The following is a 19,337-nucleotide window of genomic DNA, read 5'->3' as shown; positions in this document are numbered from 1 at the left end:
AAAATTCACCAGGCCCGGGCCTCCAAGGGGGGCCTGGTGCCGGGGTCTCTCTCTCTCTCTTTCCTGCTCCTGATGGGACCTGGGAGATCGTGTCCTGACCAGTGGCGTAGTTACAGGTGGGCCTGGGTGGGCCACAGCCCACCCAATTTGGACTCAGGCCCACCCAAAATTGTGGCACTCTTGCTGTGGCCGGTGAGAATCCCCAAAGCCTAAAGATTTCCTCCTTCTCAGGCAGCCAATTCTGTTCCAAACGGCAGCTGGCACCACACATCGGCCCCTCTGCACATGCTCCGTATTCACCAGGTGGAGGCACTGAGCATGTACGGACTACTGTCAGCGGTGTCAGCTCAAGTCAAGCGCTGCCATCTGCTGTGTGGAAGAGCACTGGCTGCTCGAGAAGGAGGAAATCTTCAGCTGCTGCAGTTTGGGGATCCCCACCAGCTCAGGTATTTAATATTTTGTGTTTGAGGGTAGGGGAAGAGGCAGAATTCAGAGAGCAGGGTGGAGGGGGGCCAGGAGGGACTGAATTCTGTGTTCATCCATTTTGGACTCAGGCCCACCCAAATTTGGCTGTCTGGCTACGCCCCTGGTCCCGACAGGAGCAGGAGAGAGAAAACTCTGGCGCTGGGCTCCCCCTTGGAGGCTGGGGAGGACCTGGAGGAACAGACACAGCAGACCAATCTTCTTCACAGTCTGCCACATTGCCTTCCTCTGTGGCTGCTTTTTTTTTTGTTTTGTTACATTTGTACCCAGGCTCAATGCGGCTTACATGGGGCAATGGAGGGTTAAGTGACTTGCCCAGAGTCACAAGGAGCTGCCTGTGCCTGAAGTGGGAATCGACCTCAGTTCCCCAGTTCCCCAGGACCAAAGTCCACCACCCTAACCACTAGTCAAACTAAGTCATAAGTACGTAAGTACATAAGTATTGCCATACTGGGAAAGACCAAAGGTCCATCGAGTCCAGCATCCTGTTTCCAACACTGGCCAATTCAGGTCACAAATACCCGACAAGATCCCCAAAATGTCAGATTTCCAAAATGCATTTACCCTATTTGAAAGTTGACCTCCCTCCTTCAGGTAAGCACTGATGGTTCTGTAATTTTATCTGGTTGACGGGATCTATTTTGTTTTGACTACAGCTACATTTTGCCACCCCAGAAGTTGCCACTCTAGGCTCCTGCCTAGTTTATCTAATGGTGAAACCAGGCCTGAAAAGGGTTTAAGGCAGATGTGGTGAGGGTGAGAGAGTAATGCGGGCAGTGATATTTTTTTGCTGCTTATCCAATAAATATCTATTTAATATTGTTATTATTTTTACTTCGGGCTGTTATCATCATTAATTGTTAAAACCTAAATACATAAGTCCTTCTTATCATGTATCTAGTGGTGGAATCACATTAATACATGCTCAAATATGTGGTATTAGCAGTGCGTTTTTTCTATCGAAAAAGGTGCCAGTACTCAAATGCCAGGCCACCCTTCAGGGGTGAGGTGATCACTGAGGGACCCTCCCCACAATAGCCAGGCCCCCTGCAAACAGTCACAGAATCTATGACAAGGCAGAATTGGTGTGTAGAGCCTGAGTTCTTTCATTAGAGGTCCATGGGTCAATTTTAGCAGACAATGGAAAAGGTGCTGGTACTCAAATGCGAGGCCACCCTTCAGGGGTGGGGTGATCACTGAGGGACCCTCCCCACAATAGCCAGGCCCCCTGCAACCAGTCACAGAATCTATAACAAAGTAGAATTGGTGTGTAGAGCCTGACCTTTTCCATTAAAACTTGGGGACCATGGGTCAATTTTAGCAGACAATGGAAAAGGTGCCAGTACTCAGTACCCCCAAGTACCCCTTAAAAAAACAAAACCCTGCGTGTTAGTTACCTGGTTCATGAGCTGCTGAGCCTTCAAACTGACAGACTGACAGAATGTGGCAATGAAAGAATCTGATTTTAATTCCTAAAATTAACTTTTTTGTATTTTTAGGACGTAATCCAGATTTGAGCAGCAAGTCAGGTAAGAAATGACCTTATTCACCAAATGAGTGGACTGTCTTTGACTTCATACTTTGTAGTGCTCAATGTATCAAATGTGTAGCACCAGGGCCAGATGGTTTCAGATGTTCCAACTAGCACCTTAAGAAGCGATGCTGTGATGCTTAGCTCACAAAGTTGGTTAAAGCCATATTGGTGCCAGACCAGTGATGTGCTAGGGCAATTGGGAGCAAACTGTTTTCCTGGTGGCTGTTTCTTCAGCTAGAAGGGTTTCTGAGCTCCAGGCATTGTGTTGCAGGGACCCCTTCTGCAGTTTTCGCAGACATGAGTGTCCATGCACATGGTTCCTTCCTTTCTTTCAAAAGTGGTTTCATCTTTTCACCTCAATCAGACGATTTTCCTCCCATCCTTTTGGAGGGAGGATTGTGGGGAGGACTATGCATCCCTACAGCTTCTGGATGTGAAACAGTAACCAGTAAATTCAGCGTTGGGCAATTGGGAGTGGACAATTTGGTGGAGACCTTCTGAACTACTTCAAAGACACTTTCATTGGAAGACGGGTGATGACGACGAACAAGTGGTGCTCTTTTCCCTTCCAGCATCTCAGATTGTTACCAGGCTGTTCGTGACGACACACCACGAACAAATAACACAGTTGAGGGATGACATAACGTATTTGCATGGTCTGTGCAAATTGTCCCTCCAACCACACCGAGGCTAGTGCTGAAACTACAAAAGGAACAGAACACGAATCACTTGCAAATCGAACATTTCACTGCTGGAGAACAGTCTTCCTTGCAGATGTCTCGATCATCAACTTCGAACGATTATCATGGATTACGCTATTCATTCAACTATGGATTATTTGCATGGATGAAGCCACATTAACTTGGGTCATTAAAAGAATGTTTACGCTTTCCAAAAATACTAGGACAAGGGGGCATGCGATGAAGAGATAAATAAGAGAACATTTTTGTTTACTCAGCACGTAATTCAACTCTGGAATTTGTTGCCGGAGAATGTGGTTAAGGCGGTTAGCTTAGCAGAGTTTAAGAAGGGTTTGGACGGCTTCCTGAAGGAAAAGGCCATAGAATGTTATTAAAGGAACATAGGGGAAAATGCACTATTCCTGGGACAAGCAGTACAAAATGCTTTGCTCCGTGGATCTTGTCGGGTGATTGTGACCTGGTTTGGCCACTGTCGGAGACAGGGTGCTGGGCTAGATGGACCTTTGGTCTATCTCAGTGTGGCAATGCTTATGTCTTAATGACAAATCTATTTGGCCATAAGTTTTGCTAAATGATTCTACATTGGTGCATCCCTTACGCATCTTTTTTTATGTTTAAATCTTTTTTATTAAGAGTATAAGGAATACAATACAGAACCAACGATATATGAAGATACAACATGTGATACAAAGTTTGATTTCTCAATAAATCTGTTGATTGAAATTCCATATGGTGTCTTCTTTGGAAGTCATTAAGTTTAAATCTGCTTATTGGCGTATTATAGGAAACCTATATATTTATTATCCGGCATAAAGCCTAACTAATATCATAGACAACTTGTAATCCTTCCACATTCATCAAATCATTTTCTTCTTTTATCCCTGAACCCCCCCTCCCCCCACCCTTCCTTCCTTGTGGGTTTATATAGTAATCTTGTTTAATAACGGAGGTAGTGAACCTTTCACTGAAACTTATCAAAGAAACTACATTACAGGAGATGTTCTCTGATGTCATATCTTCAACAAATGAGTTACCATATTTGCATTTATTTATTCCTCCCTTAATCACCCTCCCTCCCTCCCTCCCTCCCTCCCTACATTGTCAACCAACATTAGGGCAGTGTCACAACTCTTTTTTTTTTTTTTTTTTTTTTTTTTTCCAAAGTAACATGTTATTAGCTGTCTGTACATCAGAATATGAACCAGTCTACGCCTTGCTATAAAGTGCTGTCCTACCTGTCACCTTGTCTTAGACTCCCTGACTGATGCAGGGTCAAAGAGTGCCAGATTATGAATTTAGCAGTAAACTTCGCGCTCTAGGCGGGAGGGTGTCCCACAATGGCTCCCATTGCGCCCTAAACCTATGGCCTGCTGAACTGTCCAGATCCTGTACTCCACATCTATCAATTCTCATTTGTTTCACTAATTGGGATCGCCATAGCTGCAGAGGGGGAACTTCTTTTACTCTCCAATATTGCAATATGGCTGTTATTCCAAAATAGATTGCTATCTTTGCAAATGCCCTGAATCCCTCTGTGGGGTCTGCGGTGTAGCTAAAAATATTGAATAAGATGGTGGGTTCCCGCACAAGGGTGCAATGCCATAATTGACCTATCCCTCCTATGACTTGTTTCCAGAATTTTTCAATACTGGGACAGCTCCAAAACATGTGGCCGAGTGATGCCTCCTCATGGCCACATTTAGGACATGCCCCTGTTGTATCAAACCCCGCTTTCCGCGCTCTATGGGGCGAAATATGTGTTCTAAGCATCCACCGATATAGTCGTTCCCTCTGTGGGATAGACAGCCTCTGTTTGTAAATAGATTTCAATTGAGTTCTAAACTCTCCCTCTGTGAGTGTGCACCCTAAATCGTTTGACCACTCATGCGCTAGCCGCCGGAAGTCTATCTCTTCTGTGGAATCTTTGAGTTGCTGGTGGTGGAATTTCAGGGGCACCCTAAGCTGCGCTCCCAGGGTAAACTCCTCCGATAAGACTTCCACCACATCTTCCGTAAGGTCTGTCCAGCCCAGGGAGGCCACATAATGGTGTAATTGATAATATGCAAACTGATGTGTCTTTGGGATCCCATATCGTGACTGAAGTTCCTGATACGTGTGTATGTGTCCCTCCTCTGTAACTATATGCGCCAAGTATATAATCCCCTTTTTTGCCCATCTGCTAAATATACTGGGCCCTTGGCCTGGGGGGAAAGCAGGATTATCACAAATTGACATCCAAGGGGACACTCGGGGGGAGAAGCGGCGGCGTCTACACACCCATCTCCAAGTTTCCCTGAGGGATTTCAATAATGGGTGTATCTGAAATACTGATGTGGGTAAGGGGGTTCCAGAGTGTAATAAGTGCCTAAAGTGGATATCCCTGAACATCGAGGTCTCCACTGATGTAACGGAGAAATCCGATGTTCCCCGGTACCAATCGTTTATGTGTCGCATGGAGCTCGCTATTGTTAAGAATTTTATATTCAGTAGTCCCATGCCGCCCCCCTCCCTTGGGGTTGCCATCTGATGATAAGGTATCCTAGGTCTTTTACCCTGCCACAGGTATGCTTGTATTAAACGCTGTAACTGCCTTTCATCTCTATTTTTCAGGTAAAGTGGTAACTGTTGGAAGACATAGAGCCATTTGGGAGCTATCATCATGTTAAATAATGCTATTCTTCCCCAAATAGAGAGTGGCAGTTCCCTCCACATCGACAGTTTACTCCTAGTCATTTCCAATAATGGGGAAATATTTTCTTTATACAGGGAGGTTCTATCACTTGTAATGTATACCCCTAAATATTTCAACTTCGCTGTCTCCCATCTAAGTGTGGCTTTTCCTTGCCATTGTAATTTAGTACCTATGTCCATATGCATCGCACAAGATTTGGATAGGTTAAGGCTAAACCCCGATAACACTCCGTACTCCTCTATCAAAGTCAAGGCCATTTTAAAAGACTTTTTCGGATTAGTCAGCACTAGGAGGACGTCATCAGCATAAGCCAGCGCACGAACCTCCTGTTCTCCCAACTGTACACCACTGATTCTAGGGTCAGAATTTAACTGACGAAGTAGTGGTTCCAATGTTAGATCGAACAGTAGTGGCGACAAGGGGCATCCCTGTCGTGTTCCTCTGCCTATCTGAAATTTTTCCGAGAGCCCCCCGTTCGCTGCTATATGTGCCTCCATGTTAGTATATAAAGCCTCTATTGCTTGTCTTACTCCAGGAGGAATCCCAATCCAATCTAGCATATAGAATAAAAAGTCCCATCCTACCCTGTCAAAAGCCTTGGTAGCATCTAAGCTTACCAAGATTCCAGGAATCTTCTCAGTTTGGCAGCGTGCCATTGCGAGCAATACTCTCCGGGTGTGCAGCACGGATTGTCTATTAGGTAGAAAGCCTACCTGCGCAGGCTCAATCACGTTGGGTAACAACTTATTGAGCCGTGTGGCCAAGATTTTTGCAAGAAGCTTAATGTCAACGTTAATTAATGATATGGGCCTGTAAGACTCCGGTTCCTCTACTGCCTTCCCTGGTTTCAACAATAATGATATACATGCAATATTTTCGTGCATTGGGAATCTCCCTTCCTGAATTACCGCTTGATGATATTCAAATAGGGGCCGTATCAATTGGGGTTGCAACATTTTATAAAATTCTCCGGAATACCCATCCATCCCTGGTGCTGAATATGCTTTCAGCCCTTTAATCGCTTCTGACAGTTCTTTGGGCAGGATGGGAGCCTCCAAAGTGGCAATATCAGTTTCTTTGAGCCTTGGCATTTGGGCCCTTCTAAGAAATTCCTCCATGTGTGCCTCCCTGGGTGGGTGTTCTGCAGTATATAATTGTGTGAAGTGCTCTTGAAATATTTGAAGAATCTCATCTGGACTGTTAGTAATGCTTCCTGTTTTACTTTTCAGGACTGAAATAGTTCTACCCCCTCCCCTTCTCCGCACCACCCGGGCCAACATGCTTCCCACTCTATCTCCGAATCTGTGGAACTTATATTTTAGGAAAGTCCTATTTTTTACCGCTCTTTCCTGTAATAATGAGTTTAGAGCAGCCTGGACAGACAAATACGCCTCCCTGTTTCCTGCGGTTTGCTGCTGCATATATCGACGCTTAGCTTTCTGCAGTCGCTTATTCAGATGTAAAAGGCTAGCTGCATTCTTTCTCCTTTTTCTTGCTACATAGGCAATTATGTCACCCCGGAGCACCGCTTTACCAGTACACCAATACAGTTGTGGGTCAGACTTATGTTCTTTGTTAAATGAGTCATATTCTTCCCATTTTTTGACCATGTATTTTAGAAAAGATTTATCTTTCACTAAATGATTTGGGAATCTCCATTGTCTGTGTAATTGGAAGTTGCATGGTGCCCCTAATTCTATCCATACCGGACTGTGGTCAGAAATCAATATTTCTTCAATCTTTGTGTCTCTTATGCACTGGAATAAAGCTGATGATATCAATATATAATCCAGCCTTCCCCAGGTCCCATGTGCTCTGGACTGATGTGTATACTCCCTTGAGTCTGGGTGTAAATTCCGCCATGCATCTATCACTGAGAGGGAGCTTCCAAACTCCTTCAACATCCGAGTGCCCTTCCTACTCTCCATTCCCTTGTGTCCCTCCCCTGAATAATCCATTTTAGGGTCCATAAGCACGTTCATGTCTCCCACAATTATCAAATGCTTGTCTTCATATGGAAGTAACTTTCTGGACAGTTCAGGAAAGAAAACATTGTCAGGGGGGGTGGGTGCGTATACATTTAACAGGTATAATTCTCTCCCTTGGAGCCACACCTTAATCAAAATGAATCGCCCCTTGGGATCTTGCAGTACTGTCTCTACCGTGCAAGCGAGTTTTTGATGTATGCAGATTGCCACCCCTCCCTTCCGCCCTTCGGGGGACGCGTGGATCACCTGACCTACCCATCCCTGCTTGAGTTTTTCATGCTCTGGTGCTGTCAATTTTGTCTCTTGCAAACAGGCAATGTCTGCGTTGAGGCGCTTTAGGTGTGTTAGGATCTTTTTCCTTTTTATGGGAGACGTGATGCCTCCTACATTCCAGGTGACTATTTTACAGTGTGTAACCGCCAAGACATATTATCTTCATAACAGTATACCAGAAAAAACTCAGCTCCTGGGTCCCAGCCCTTTCCCAGAAGCTGTAAATGTTGCCTCTGCTTTGTGTTTCAATATTCTGATTTTGACATCCTACCCACTCGTTGGTCTTGTGTATAATCTGAGTGGAGGACCTGCCCTTTGTGTTTCTGAGTGCCCCTCCCCCTAAGTGTTGCATCCCACTAAATCCCCATTCCCCCCCGCCCATTACCTTTCTCTTGCGAGAACCCTTACCCTCTAGTAGAACTTCCTCTTATTTGTGGTGTGAGACCGCTATTGGCTCATCTCCCCGCGCCTACCCCTCTCTCCCCTTCATAAGAGGATCCCCCCTATCCCTCGGTGATAACGCTAAAGCCACCCCGGTACTACTACCGGAGGGACTCTTCATATAGACAACAACACTACAGTTATAACTTTTTAACCCAACATTTCTTAATCAACATATTCTTTGCTTTAGACTTATCTTGCATATTGTGTCCTCGTCATATGCAGGGAACCATAAACCAGGTTAAGACATTGTTCTTTCTGTTTTTTGCCAAACATAGAGTCAGGTTGGTGCCTCAGCTGGTGCATGTAGTTCAGTTTCTAGAAATTGTTGGGCCTCCTGGACAGAGTGAAACGATCGCCATCCATTTTCATGTTGAATCTTCAATATGGCCGGGTAAATCAGCATAAATCTTGTTTTTCTGTTTACCAGTGTCGTGCAGAGGGGGTGGAACCGGCGACGTTGCTCTTGTACACCAGCCGAATAGTCTTGGAAGATTTTTATCGATGCGCCATCGTACTTTAAGGTGTCTCTTTTCAGTCGAAAGCCTCTCATGATTTCTTCCTTGTGTAGATAGTTGTGGACTTTGATTATCACCAGTCTGGGTCTTTGCTGTCCTGGTTGCCGACGGCCAAGCCTATGGGCCCGCTCTATGCATAGTTCCCCATAACTGTCTGACAGGGCAAGTTCTTTTTTAAGCCAGCTTTCCAAGAGAAGTCCTAGTGATCTCTCAGGAATTGCTTCTGGGAGACCCACAATGCGGAGATTGCATCTCCTTGCTCTATTCTCCATGTCCTCGATCTTGTCTTGCTGTGCTTTAAGTTGCTCCATCAAGCGCGTGACATCTTGAACATTCTGCGCTCCCCTGTCCTCTGCCGTTGAGATTCTACTTTCCGCTTCACCCATTCGTCTCACCGTGTCAGCCATGGTGGATTCTAAACTGCTCATTTGACGTTCTAGCAAGTCAAATCTGGGATTCAATGCAGCGCTGACCGCCATGGTGATCTGCGCAAGTTGTTTTTCAGAAAAATCACCAAGCTTTTCAAGTTTACCTTCTGACATCTTGATCCCAGTGGATGTTGGGGAATTTTTCCCTTTGTCGTACTTAATTCCGCTTCTAGTTGTTCCTGTTGATTTGGGCCTCAAAAATTGCTCCATGCAGAGGGTATTACAATTTCTCTTTAGCCTCTTCGTCACTGATCTTACTTGCTTAGTCCTTTTTGCCCGGGGGTAATTCAGTGATGTTGTGGGTCCAGTTTTTACCCTCTTATCAACGTGATCAGCCCAATTATAAAAGTCTGGAGAGACACTCTCCGCGTTAATCCAGCCCGTTGGCTTTATTCGCTTTATGGGCTCACTCCTATTTAACTGCCCAGAACCAGGCCGCAGACACCAATTATCTATAACACCCGGCGTCGCCTTCTCGTTTCAGCCAGCATGTTGTGGTAATAGTCTTTATTAACTATCCCTACTATGGTGAGACAGCGTCTATGCACGCTGGGGCATGAATTAGTATACTCGGATCTTTATAGATGAGATGTTTCCAGAAAGTCTCTCGTCATATCTGTATATGGTCCCGTTTCTGTGCGCCGAGGGGGGGAGGGAGAAGAAAAATGGAAGCATCGTCGGCTTACTCCCGCTTCCTAATGCCCTGCCACGTCTCCGATTTCTCCAACAATCATCCCCTACACACTTGTTCTGCTCGCCTTACCGCCGCGGCACGAGTGCACTGCACGCTCTCACTCTGCATCCTTGGCCGCCATCTTGCCACTCCGCCGCGTGCGTCGCGATCCTCTGTTGTTCCCGCTTCTCAAGGCGTGGTGGGTGTCTTTCGGCAGAGTCCTCCGGTGCTGGAGGGCTTTAGGCATCTTTTGGGCGTTGCATGGTAGGTCTGGGGAGCGGGGAAGCAAAGAGCCCGATAGCGGAGTTGCGGAGCTCTTCTAGACCGCGGCCATCTTGCCGCTCGGCTCCGCCGGAAGTCCCTCGCATCTTTTTTTAAAAATAAATTTGCTTTAAATGATTCTTCAGCATTAGTCCGTCCTGCTTTTTAAAAAAATTAATATTTGCTTATCAACTATCGATTTGCAAGATTATTGTGACACATTTTATTGTGTGTTTTCTTTCCACCATTCATGAAGTATTGTAAGCCACATTGAGCCTGCAAAGAGGTGGGAAAATGTGGGATACAAATGCAATAAATAAATAAATAAATAAAGCCTTTACAAAGTTTCATTTAATCACTGTTTATCATATTATTTGCACCAAATTGTCTGCTCCCAATTGCCCTAGAACTGGTCTTCCAGACTGTCATTCAGTTGTTCTTAACATGAAGTGGGAAATAGGAATATTTGAAAAATGGTCCAGAATTTGGCAGTTAAGATTTAGTCTATAAAATGTAGGGTCATGCATTTGGGCTACAAAAACCCAAGGAAGCGATACAGTTTAAGGGGTAAAGTACTTCTGTGGAAGAAAGACTTGGATGTGATCGTATCTGATGATCTTAAGGTCCCCAAACAGGTAGAAAAGGTGACGGTGAAAGCTAGAAGGATACATAAGGAGAGGAATGGCCAAAAGCCTGTATGTCTCTGGTGAGACCTCGTTTAGAGCATTGTGTACAGTTCTGAGGACCCCCACCTTCAAAAAGATATAAATAAGATGGAGTCTGTCCAGTAGGCGGCTACTAAAATGGCCAGTGGTCTTCATCATAAAGAGAATGGGCAAAGGTTGAAAATGAAAGGAGACAAACTCAAGAGAAAGCTGAGGAAATACTTCTTTAGAGAAAGGGTGGTAAGGTAGAGGTGGAGGAGACAAAGACTGTATCTAAATTCCAGAAAGCTTAGGCTAAATCCAAAGGATCTCTAGAGCAGGGGCATAGCTACGTGGGGCCTGGAGGGCCTGGGCCCCTGTAGATTTGGCCCTGGATCCCCCTGCCACCACCCCTCTTGACCCCCCTCTCGCCGTCAACCCGCCATCTACCTCTGCTGGCATGGGACCCTAACCCCCGCCAGCCAAGGTTCTCTTCTTCCCGCGAAATGGCTTCGTTCAGGATGTCACTCAGAAACTGAACAAAGCTGTTTTGTGGGAAGAAGAGGACCACGGCTGGCAGGGGTTGGGGTCCCCCACCAGCAAAGGTAGGCGGCGGCGGTGGCGGCGGGGGAGGGTTGGCAGTGGGAGGGGGGTCGAGAGGGAGGCGGCAGGGGGGGGTCAAAGTTGTTGTTGTTGTTGTTGGCGGCGGGGGTCGGCAATGGCGGTGGGGGTTCAGCAATGGCAGGGGGGGTCGCAATGGCATGGGGGGGGGGGGGGTAAAATGTGCCCCCTCACCTCGGGCCCTGGACCCCCCTCCCGCCGAAGTCTGGCTACGCCCCTGATGGAGGGATAGTGGATTGTATGGATGGGCTGACTGGATAGGCCATATGTCACTGTCTTTTGCAGACTGCTTATTGAACCCATGACATGAAAAATCGGCCATTCTCAACTTTTTAGATGCACTACGTTGGTCACCCAGTTTAAATATGCCACCCTAACAAACCTCTGTGCATACTGCAGCTTTGTTTCCTTTATATTACAATGCTTCTCTGTTCTCACTCTCTGGTCTCTTCACACTATTACATTTTAACAAAGAGCTGCTCTTGACTTATTCATTTCTACCCCCTCTAATACCCCCCAAACCCCACTGCTGTGTCGCCCTACACTGCAGAAGCTTGATGCATTGGGTCCACTAGGAGGAAATTTCTCTAAGTTTCACAGACACTGTGCAAAAAGAAGGAATGATGGTTTCTTAATTCTCTGCTCTTCTTAACAGCTCCGAGGGCCATCCTGGCCTTGCCCATGATGATGACCTCTCAGCTCTTCAGCGGACTGACCCTGCTGATCCACACTGCCGCTATGAAGCTCTTCCGCTAGATTTTTATCAAAATAACTTTCTTTTAAAACCAGTTATGTCGCTGTGGAATGCTGTGAGATGTGTGTGGTGATGGTGGGGGTTATGGGAGAAATGATTTCTATTGTTCAGTGACTTCTGGGATACACCACCTATGGTTGGTATTTATTTTTTGGCTATAGCTCACCCCTTTTCAGTAGTAGCCCAAGATGAGTTGCATTCAGAGACAGAGGGTTCACAATTTAAGTTTCTACCTGAGGCATTGAAGGGTTAATTGACTTCAATCTACACTGGCTACCTGTAAGAGAACGAATCCGCATTCAAGATCTGCACTTTGACACATAAAATAATATATGGATTAGCTCCGGAATACATGACCTCTTTAATAGATCTCCCACCTAGAAATGCCATCACTACAGCCCGCACCTTTCTACAACTACATTAACCATCTTGCAGGGGTGTTAAGTGCAAGCTTCTTTTTGCCTATACTTTCCACTACTCCAGCCCGAAGACTTGGAATCACAAGCTGACCACCATCTTTTCAAGAAGCTGCTGAAAACGTACCTTTTTGAAAAAGTGTATTCCATCAGTAACTCTGCAATTTAGCCATCCTAATTGCTGCTAATGTTATATCCTTATTGTACTGTAAAATTCTTATGTTGTATCTCTTTACTTTTGTAATTCATGGAAGCCACATTGTGCCTGCATTTGTGGAAGAACGTGGGGTAGAAATGAACCATAAATAAACAAACACTAAGACCAAAATGAGCAGTAGCAGCAGGATTTGAACTAGGTTCCCTGGTCATCAGCCCACTGCTCAAACTACTTGCAGCTTTCTTATCAATTTCAGGCTTGAGGCTTCCATATTATATTAGGGGTAGACTGAGCCTTTCTGCAGCCTGTAATAAAGATGTTCGAGATTGGACAGTTCAGACGCTAAAAATTGCAAAGCTCAACATTGCGTTACAAAGTAAGTGGCGTGTTTTTTTCTGGCTGTATCCTAGAGAACTGTTTTTTTGAATGTTTCATATAGGAAATTAAGCAGCGAGAATTTATTTATTTATTTAATACATTTGTATCCCGCACTTTCCCACTAAAAGCAGGTTCAATGCGGCTTACGTAGTATTAGGTTATACAGAATTTTGTTAGATAAGGTAAGAAATTCTATATAACATAGGAATAGTATGGATGGGTCGATAGATATAGGCGATAAGGGGGTAGTGATAGAATGGATAAATGGATAGAATGGATGGGTTGGTAGGGATAGGTGATGTGGGGGGTGATGTGGGAGATATGGTCTGGGTCAATGTCGTTGTCGTTGTTTCTTCGGTGTTCGTTAGGTAGATGGGTTCATAAGTTTAATCAGGGTCTTTAGGGTAGGCTTGCTTGAATAAATGGGTTTTTAATGCTTTCCTTATCAATAGAAATCAAACAAAATAAAACATGGAAAAGAAAATAAGATGATACCTTTTTTATTGGACATAACTTAATACATTTCTTGATTAGCTTTCGAAGGTTGCCCTTCTTCCTCAGATCGGAAATAAGCAAATGTGCTAGCTGACAGTGTATATAAGTGAAAACATTCAAGCATTACTATGACAGGGTGGGAGGATGGGGGTGGGTAGGAGGTATGCATAATGCATGGCTTGAATGTTTTTACTTATATACACTGTCAGCTAGCACATTTGCTTATTTCCGATCTGATGAAGAAGGGCAACCTTCGAAAGCTAATCAAGAAATGTATTAAGTTATGTCCAATAAAAAAGGTATCATCTTATTTTCTTTTCCATGTTTTATTTTGTTTGATTTCTATTGATAACCTTAAGAGTGGACTAACACGGCTACCACACTCCTCTCTCAAAACGTGATTTGCCAAAGATGAGTTTCGCTGCTGTATTTTGGGCAGTCTGAAGTTTTTCAGGATGTGGGCTTTGCATCCTATGAAGATGCTGTTACAGTAGTCAATGTGGGTAAGTACCGTGGATTGCACCAAGTTCTGGAATGTTTTCAGGGGTAGATATGGTTTTACGCGTTTCAGTACCCACATCATTGTGAACATTTTCTTCGTGGTGGTTGTGGCGTGGTTCTCGAGGGAAAGGTGGTTGTCTAGTGTCACTCCAAGGATTTTCTATAGAACACTATAGTTATAAGGATCTGCTTTTTTCAGCAGTGTTTTCCCCCCCCTCCCCCTCCCCCAGTTTTTAACGGAGTTGATTCCCACTGCTGGTTTTGCAGTCTACCATATAAGCCGATGAGAGTTACCCTTTCGGGTTTTTTTGTATGATGTAAAAGTCTATGGGGCCCTTTCACTAAGCTGCGTAAGTGCGCCCAACATGTGTCAATTTTGAGTTACCGCGTGGCCCTTGCGGTAATTTCATTTTTGATGCGCGTCTGTACAATATTTTTATTTTCTGGCATCCGGGCGGTAATTGACATTTTACATGTGTAGACCGTTACCGCCTAGTTACCACGAGACCTTACCGATAGGTCAATGGCTGGCGAAGGTCTCAGATCCAATATGGACACGTGGCAATTTTCATTTTGCCGCACGTCCATTTTCGGCAAAAATTTTAAAAAAAGCATTTTTTTTGTAGATGCACTGAAACATTATTCTGCGCACGTCCAAAGCACTCGTCTACACTACCGCACCTTAGTAAAAGTGCTCCTATGACTTTTCCTGGGGCAATTGAGGCTTATTTATATCATCTTTGCTAACACATGCCTCGGATGTGTATTTGTTTTTGTAGTTGAATTGTATTTATACATTGTTCATCTTTGGTTCTCTCTCTGATATAACTTTTAAACTTTAATAAAATTTCATGGAAAAAATAATCTTTGTAAGTGATGCAGTAGTGTTTTCTCTCTCTTAGGGCTCTGTTTACTAAGGTGCGTTAGTCTTTTTAGCAAGCCTACAATTAGCGTACGCCAGGGGTGTAGCTACGTGGGGCCATGGGGGCATGGGCCCCCACAGATTACGCCCTGGCCCCCTCTACATTTGATCCCCACCATCACCACCACCGTCGCCCGCCCCGCCGCCGCATCAGGTACCTTGTTTGCTGGCAGGGGTCCCCAGTCCCCACCAGCCAAAGAGTCTTCTTCAGCCCCAGTCGCCTCCAGCGCCTTCATCGTGTGATCATATGTTTCTGACGCCTTACGTCCTGCACCGTGCATGTAGCCCCGTGGAGGACGTAAGGCGTCAGAAACAGATGATCACACAACGAGGGTGCCGGAGTTGACTGGCGCTGAAGAAGACTCTTCGACTGGTAGGGACTGGGGACCCCTGCCAGCAAACAAGGTACCTGATGTGGCGGCGGGGCGGGGGCGAGCGGTGGCGGCGGGGGGGGGGGGGTTGCGGTTGAGGCGGCGGGGGGTCCAAAGTGGCAGTGGGGGCAGTTGGCAGTAGGGGGGCAGCTAAACAGTGCCCCCCTACCTCGGGCTCTGGCCCTCCTTCCCGCCGAGGTCTGGCTACGCCCCTAGCGTATGAGCTAACCATGTAGGCACCTATAAGGATATTGTAGGCACGTATATGGTTAACGCGCATTAAAAACATTATTGCGCCTATAACGCTGCTTAGTAAACAGGGTCCTTAATTTTTCAGAGCAGAATCTAGTGGAGTTTAGTGGTTTCTATAATTCTCCGTCCTATATTTGGGTATAAGATACAATATCACGGTTCTTTTCTGTGTGGAAGGACAGGAGTTATGAGAAATGGCTTATATGAAAGAAGATTTCACACACAGTTTGCCAGGTGTAGGTGGAGGCATTTCTGGGGTGGGGGTGGGGGGGGCTTAAAACCATGAGACCCCGTTTGCATGATCAAACGTAAGTGCATATTGTTTCTCAGAAAAACGATTCACACAAGTTACCAAGTGTAATCGTACCCGGAAGATTCTCCGTAGTTAATTTTCAAAGTGACAGTGGATAATTTCAAAACTGCCCGCATTATTGCAAAACTAGTAAAAAAGCCCTGTTTCTGATGCAAATGAAACGGGGGGCTAGCAATGTTTTGTTCTGTGTGCATGTGGGAGTGTGTGTGTCCGTGCCCTCTGGCCTCTCTCCCCTCCCCCCTCTGAGTCCTTCACTGTTACAGAGCCAGCAATTTGATTTCGTGCTCTGCTGTTTTCCTTCACTGACTGTGTTACAGAGAGGGCGGGGCAGACACTCATAGGGAAACCGGATATCTCGCCCCCTTCACACTTCCGGCTGGAGGCTTCATAGAATGTTGGTGTTGCCTTTTATATAGAGAGATAGTAAAAAAGCCCCGTTTCTGATGCAAATGAAATGGGGGCTAGCAATGTTTTCTTCTGTGTGCATGTGGGAGTGTGTGTGTCCCTGCCCTCTGGCCTCTCTCCCCTCCCCCCTCTGAGTCCTTCACTGTTACAGAGCCAGCGATTTGATTTGGCGCTCTGCTGTTTTCCTTCACTGACTGTGTTACAGAGAGGGCGGGGCAGACACTCATAGGGAAACCGGATATCTCGCCCCCTTCACACTTCCGGCTGGAGGCTTCATAGAACGTTGGTGTTGCCTTTTATATAGAGAGATAGTAAAAAAGCCCCGTTTCTGATGCAAATGAAACGGGGGCTAGCAATGTTTTCTTCTGTGTGCATGTGGGAGTGTGTGTGTCCCTGCCCTCTGGCCTCTCTCCCCTCCCCCCTCTGAGTCCTTCACTGTTAGAGCCAGCAATTTGATTTCGTGCTCTGCTGTTTTCCTTCACTGACTGTGTTACAGAGAGGGCGGGGCAGACACTCATAGGGAAACCGGATATCTCTCCCCCTTCACATTTCCGGCTGGAGGCTTCATAGAACGCTGGTGTTGCTTTTTATATAGAGAGATAATTAAAGAAAATAAGAGGAAAAGAAATAAATATATAGATGATACCAATAACTGTATTCTACGATCTTCATCACAAAGCCAAGGTTGTGTTCTAAACATGAAGCTCTTAAATAGAGGAATTCGTTTTAAAAGCAAGTGAATTACAAATGTCTACCAAAGCTGCGTAACTGGTCAGTAGGCCAGAGACAAGAACATACCAATTAGCCCCAAGATCTAAACTTTTGCTAATTCAGACTTTTGCTGGTGTTACAAAATGACAGATTCTCTTTCCTACTGGTGCACTGGTAATGGTATCACTGGAAACCTGGATTCTCCAGTAGTCCCAGGTGACAGAAGGGCCTTTGGTGAACAATCCCAGTAGAGGAGGTTACAAGAATTCATTTTCATTTAATAAAAAATAAACAGGCCAGAATAATAAGCAGGAACACAATGGGCTGTGAGATTAGGGGTTGGCAGGCTCATCTCCCCCCTGGCTGGATTTACAGTGATCCTGCAAACAAAACAAATCAGCAAACTAAGTCTGATCTGTATCTCACTGTAGCAGGTCAATGGAGGGCCACAGCTGCATCACCTTCAGCAGATACAGAGCATTGCAGTGAGGGGAAGGTAGGGGAAGGGTACAGAGAGCATAATAAGCACAGACCAAGGCATAAAAAGGGCTTCAGGCAAGGTCAGATTCCAACTCTCCTCTAACACAGCTCAGAGCACCCGAGGGCAGAGGTCACAGGGCTGAGAGGAGGCTTCACCCCAAACAGCAATGGTGGATTTATACCCCGGGTGCCCCATACCACAGGTGATGATGTAAAACAAGTGACTCACACAACAGGGTGGCTGCCCAGAGGCAGGTGTATATTCTGCCTGTTACCAGACTTCCCTAGTGGTTAGTGCAGTGGACTTTGATCCTGGGGAACTGAGTTCAATTCCCACTGCAGCTCCTTGTGACTCTGGGCAAGTCACTTAACCCTCCATCGCCCCTGGTACAAAATAAGTACCTGAATATATGTAAATCGCTTTGAATGGAGTTGCAAAAACCTCAGAAAGGCAGTATATCAAGTCCCATTTCCCTTTCCCCCTTTCCCTTATGACATCACAATATCAGAAGTGAGCCAAGTATTGGGCAATCAAGCCATTGTGACATCACTGATGAGGTTGGCTCTTATTGGTGGAATGAGTGGAGGAGTAGCCTAGTGGTTAGTGCAGCAGACTCTGATTCTCGGGAACTGGGTTCAAATTCCCACTGCAGCTCCTTGTGACTCTGGGCAAGTCACTTAACCCTCCATTGCCCCTGGTACAAAATAAGTACCTGAATATATGTAAACCGCTTTGAATGTAGTTGCAAAAACCTCAGAAAGGTGGTATATCAAGTCCCATTTCCCTTTCCCTATTTGTAGATTCTACATGGTTATCAATAGAAATCAAATGATAACCTTAAGAAATCAAATGATAACCTTAAGAGTGGACTAACACGGCTACCACACTCCTCTACTTTAGATTCTACATGGAATGTTGCTACTATTTTTGCTACTATTGAGATTCTGTTGCTACTATTTGAGATTCTACATGGAATGTTAATGTTGCTATTCCACTAGCAACATTGCATGTAGAAGCCTGCCCTTGCAGATCAGCAATGTGGCCGCACAGGCTTCTGTTTCTGTGAGTCTGAGGTCCTGCATATTCTCTACCCTCACTATTCCCTCACTCTTCCTTCACACCATGAAACAGAAACTTACTTTTTTAAAGAACAATTTTGATACCAGGTCTCTGTCTGAAACTGAGGGGGGGGGGGGGGGGGGGGAGGGATTCCCTTCTGCAGTCTTTTCTCATTGTCTGTCTCATTTAAATCATTCAAAGGTACAAGAATATCAAATTCCCCTCCAATGAATCTGTTTGATCTAAGGTTAAAGAAAAAGCAGGCAGGAAATCTGGAGGAAATCTTAAGACATTGAACAGATACAGTTTCAGCATCTGAAAGGCAAAGACTACACTGATTTGTATGAGAGCAGCACTCCTTCATTAAAATCTGGAGACAGTTTTGCTGGATAATTTATCAAACTAGATAAACAGTTAAATAAAGTTACCTCCCCCGGTGAAGATCAATCTCCAGCATTACAGAACGAAGACTTCTTTTAGTGGCATAAAAAGGAAACCGTCTGTCTCACCAAAGGCTTCAAAGATTTCACTGAGGATCTGAAACAAAAATTGTTATTGTCAAACCCAAACATCTGCTGCAGTTTTGGCAAAGGGAGGCTGAAACAGCAGCGGGTGAATCCAGTCTTCAGTGCCAAGGTTAAATAGAAATATACAATTAACCATCATGACCACTAGATGGAAGCAAATCACAACTTAACCACATCATCCTCAAAGCTCAGTGTCTCCAACATGCAGCCAGGAACAGTAATACTAAGAAACATTCAGGAAACACAAAGTAACATAACATCTGTTGGAAGAAGCAGTGTGGGTTGCAGTCTATTTAACAGTAGATCATGATCCACCGAATCAAGTGCAGCCAATACAT

General features: G+C 45.3%; 1 protein-coding gene across 1 annotated transcript in view; it reads left to right on the top strand.

Annotated features, from left to right (window-relative positions):
* The window catches only part of LOC115468271 (ecto-ADP-ribosyltransferase 5-like), a 106,129-nt gene extending 94,105 nt beyond the window's left edge, over positions 1-12,024 (top strand). Inside the window, exon 5 of the mRNA XM_030199855.1 lies at positions 11,913-12,024. Coding sequence (XP_030055715.1) covers positions 11,913-12,013 — 101 coding nt within the window. The 3' untranslated portion in view covers positions 12,014-12,024. The remainder of the gene's footprint in view (positions 1-11,912) is intronic.
* Positions 12,025-19,337: the final 7,313 nt, after the last annotated feature.

This window comes from Microcaecilia unicolor, chromosome 4 (assembly GCF_901765095.1).
Source record: "Microcaecilia unicolor chromosome 4, aMicUni1.1, whole genome shotgun sequence".
Taxonomy (NCBI): Eukaryota; Metazoa; Chordata; class Amphibia; order Gymnophiona; family Siphonopidae; genus Microcaecilia; species Microcaecilia unicolor.
The sequence above is the reverse complement of the archived record's forward strand: the minus strand, read 5'-3'. Positions and strand labels throughout refer to the sequence as shown.